This window comes from Notothenia coriiceps, unplaced genomic scaffold (genome assembly GCF_000735185.1).
Source record: "Notothenia coriiceps isolate Sejong01 unplaced genomic scaffold, NC01 NC01_scaffold00010359, whole genome shotgun sequence".
Lineage (NCBI taxonomy): Eukaryota > Metazoa > Chordata > Actinopteri > Perciformes > Nototheniidae > Notothenia > Notothenia coriiceps.
Window position 1 is genome coordinate 22,050 of NW_011343060.1, and position 3,947 is coordinate 25,996.

At 41.8% G+C, this 3,947-nt stretch overlaps 1 protein-coding gene across 1 annotated transcript; it reads left to right on the forward strand.

Annotated features, from left to right (window-relative positions):
• The first annotated feature begins 630 nt into the window (after positions 1–630).
• Positions 631–2,806, forward strand: LOC104945971 (protein CFAP46-like). The gene is made up of 3 exons (XM_010771711.1): positions 631–810; positions 1,463–1,636; positions 2,705–2,806. Exons 1-3 carry the CDS (start codon positions 748–750, stop codon positions 2,804–2,806), a joined length of 339 nt encoding a protein of 112 aa, XP_010770013.1. The 5' UTR covers positions 631–747.
• The last annotated feature ends 1,141 nt before the right edge of the window (positions 2,807–3,947 follow it).

Below are 3,947 nucleotides of genomic sequence, written 5' to 3' on the forward strand. Positions count from 1 at the left end.
CTCACTGTTCTTGTGATCATTTTGACCCCACGGGGTGAGATCTTGCCTGGAGCCCCAGATCGAGGGAGATTATCAGTGGTCTTGTATGTCTTCCATTTTCTAATATTTGCTCCCAGAGTTGATTTCTTCACACCAAGCTGCTTACCTATTGCAGATTCAGTCTTCCCAGCCTGGTGCAGGTCTACCATTTTGTTTCTGGTGTCCTTTGACAGCTCTTTGGTCTTGGCCATAGTGGAGTTTGGAGTGTGACTGTTTGAGGTTGTGGACAGGTGTCTTTTATACTGATAACGAGTTCAAACAGGTGCCATTAATACAGTTAACAAGTGGAGGACAGAGGAGGCTCTTAAAGAAGAAGTTACAGGTCTGTGAGAGCCAGAAATCTTGTTTGTTTGTAGGTGACCAAATACTTATTTTACCGAGGAATTTACCAATTAATTCATTAAAAATCCTACAATGTGATTTCCTGTGGATTCTTTCACCCCATTCTGTCTCTCATAGTTGAGGTATACCTAGGATGAAAATTACAGGCCTCTCTCATCTTTTTAAGTGGGAGAACTTGCACAATTGGTGGCTGAATAAATAATGTTTTGCCCCACTGTTTGTGTGTTTCTGCTCTCTACCTATCAGCAGAAGAGGCGGCGGGCCCAGCAGCTCTTGGCTCAGGCCAGTCAGGCGCTGACTGAAGCCGTCAGCCTGTGTCTCCAGCACCAGCTGCCCCCCCCCATCCTGGCTGAAGCCTCTCTCAACATGTTGGAATGTTATGGCCAGTCTGACCCTGCAGAGGCAGGTCAATATCTGGCCCTGTTTCAGGTACTGTGCATTAGATCATATCATATTTTAAATAATCTCCTTAACTTGCAGGCATTGTCTAGACTAGTGTGCTGGGTTTTTGTAATGTATAGAAAAGACATGATGATCTTATCACTTTTATGCCCACCTACACTGTAGAAAGTCTTAACCAGAGTACAGTGTATAAAACAGGGGTCCATATGCTGCCACTGTCTGACTGCATGTAGGATGCCTTCTCAAAGAAGTCAGATTGAAGATCATTTGATTTATCACCTCTATAAAAACATTTTGAATCCGTTTATGGACTCAAATGCATGAGTTCATTTTGAAATGATGATCACATTTAAAGTAAAATAGACGATAAACCAAGGTATGCTATGGGGGGTTACCTTGTGATTGACAGCTGCAACAGTCTGGTTTGCATGTTTTCCTGGTTTTGTCATAAGACTTTAACCCTTTTTTATAGTGTGTAATTACCCAAAAAAGGGCTTGTTCAGAGTTATTTTTATACTTTGCTATAACCCCCAAAACGCAGGTAGCTCCAGGAACAACACAAGTCGAAGCAGTAGCCACAATTCATCTTCACTTACTTAATGGGTCTCCTCAGGACCGCCCTGCTGTAATTCTTAATATTACCAACAGCTCCTTCATCACTCTTCTGTTGTTCTCCCAGAGCTGCTGCACTGTTGCCTCCGTGGCTGAGGTCCTAGGCTGTGCCTGTTCTGGCTCCGGTGTGTCCCAGTTCTCTGCTCTGCTCAACCTTCACAGGATGCTGCTCCTCTCTCAAGAGGAGAGGCCCAGCAGCATGCTGAAGGGAGTGCAGGACTCCCTCAATAGCCTCTCCAAGGTATGGGATCACCAAACCCCCTCTCTAATGATTAATGGAGCCTGTCATACTCAGCTTTGTTTATTCCCTAGATAAGATATACACCATCGGTACTGTTATGGCCTTTGCTCTGAACGCACTCCTCAAACCAAAGTACTGGAGCTTCAAACACAATTACTTTTAAAATAAACGTAACGGAGGGATTCTAGATGTGTGAGCACACAAAGTGCTTGTGTACTCACACATACGACCACACACATAGCTTGACTCTGCATATTGGTACTTCATTAAAAACAGCATTTAAAAAATATATATATATATTATTAAGAGCGACAACAACAATGTGTGTCTGTCTGTCTGTCATTCTTTCTGTTGACATATTTTTTCAATGTAATAGTGCCACAATTCGGCAACATGCAATAACTAAACTGGACAGATGTGTAGCTAAATTAAAAGTTGAGTTTGTAGACAGGTGTGAGGCGGGCAAAAGCTCTGGAAGTATGGAATTTAGGAAGCAGCCACTAATGTAAATATTAGACTTTACGTTTACATTTGTAACTTTTTAACTTGATATATTCTCTAAATCATTCTTACTCTTTTTTGAACCAACTGATATTCTGCAACTTTTCTTCTTTCTGTTCGTGGCATAATGTATACGTTTCCTGTAAATAACAAACAGGAACTTAATGACAGCAATGCTCAAACATTGTAGAAAAGCACCTGATTCTCTAGTCTATTGGTTGGCATAGAATGCTACAGATTGATAAAATGACAACATTATACGTCTAAAAGTTCAAAATAACATAGGTTTACTTATAATTAGTCAGTCAGGAAGTAATTTTTAGAGATTAAAAAAAATATTGGTATAGAAAATTCATCTGCATCTTTACACACTACAGACAAACAAATCTAGACATATATTCCAAATACTACAACAAAATGGTGTTGGCATCATGGTTGGCATACTCTTGTGATTTTTCTCCTGTGAACATTTTTTATTTTATGTTCTGAACTGAACTTCTAAGCATTTTAAGATTCATATAATTTACGGTGAACTTTGTGATCATGAAATACATTTCTGGTCTGCAGGCCTTCAGCCACCTGACCATCTACCCCGGCCACCTTCATATCCTCGCAGAGCTTCCACCCAACCTTAAAATTGTGCTGCTTCAGCACTCAGAAGATGGGTAATGTTTAATTTGTTATTGTCTGCTTTCTATATAACTATTCCCCTTTCTTTTCCCTGTTGTCAATGGTTCCTTATTTGACAGTTTAAAGGTGGGGTAGGTAAGTTTGAGAAACCGGCTCGAGAAACACTTGTTATATTCCATGGAATGCTCTTAACATCCTGATAGCAATGAATATCTTAATTCTTAAGTGCTTTCACAAAAACAAATGTCATCTGTGGAAGCCGTAGTACTGTAAAAAGCACGACCAATCATCTGAGCCGGCCCGGCTAAAATAACTGGATGGCCTACCTGCCTGTCAGTCTTCCATCTGTGCACAAACTTATCTCGTGCCCTCATGTGCGCGTTCGTGTGTGTTGGAGGAGGGGCTCTGTAAGGAAGGGCAGATTTGTTCCAGCTGTGTATTTTCAAATTCTAGCGCACTCGAGCTGGTTTCTCCAAAACTTTTGGGGATCCCCCAATTTGGGATGGGATTGTACAGTGGTTAACTCGTACAAACCCTAACGGAACCTAGGCCGCAATATGCTGTCGCACCAAGGTTCAAGGACGTTATAGTCCGTTGAAAGCGTGTCGGAGTCCATAGACCAACACTGGTGTAAAACGGAGGCCGTCACGTGTGTAGAAGGAAGGCTTATATTAACTAAGTTCCAACAAACTACACCCGGACACCTTACACCAGGTGAGGATGAAGTTACCCGACACCGAGCTTCAACCGACCTATTACCGTCCCCTTTGACCTTGTGCGACAAGCATATGCGCCTTAGGTCCTCGTAGGGTTTTTTGTACGAAGTTACCCACCCTGACAAAAAATCCCAATCCCAAATTGGGATCCCAAAAGCCTGGGGGGTCCTGGGGGGGTTATTGTTTTTTACGTGCAAAGTCTCAGCCGGAAAATAACACCGAGTTCGGATTCCGTGTGGCACACGTTATTAGTACAACGACAGATTAGTCGTTAGAACTATAGGTGTGGACACTCCACCCCTACCTAATAGAGCGTTTTTTACTTTTCTACCCTCGTTTTTTGTTTCACAACCGTAAATATAAAAAACAAAGCACATACAAAATGAATAAGTAAAAGTTTGGAAAACTCCCTTAACCTGGACGACATGGAAAAATTAGGTTCCAATGGTAATTTCCACCCCATC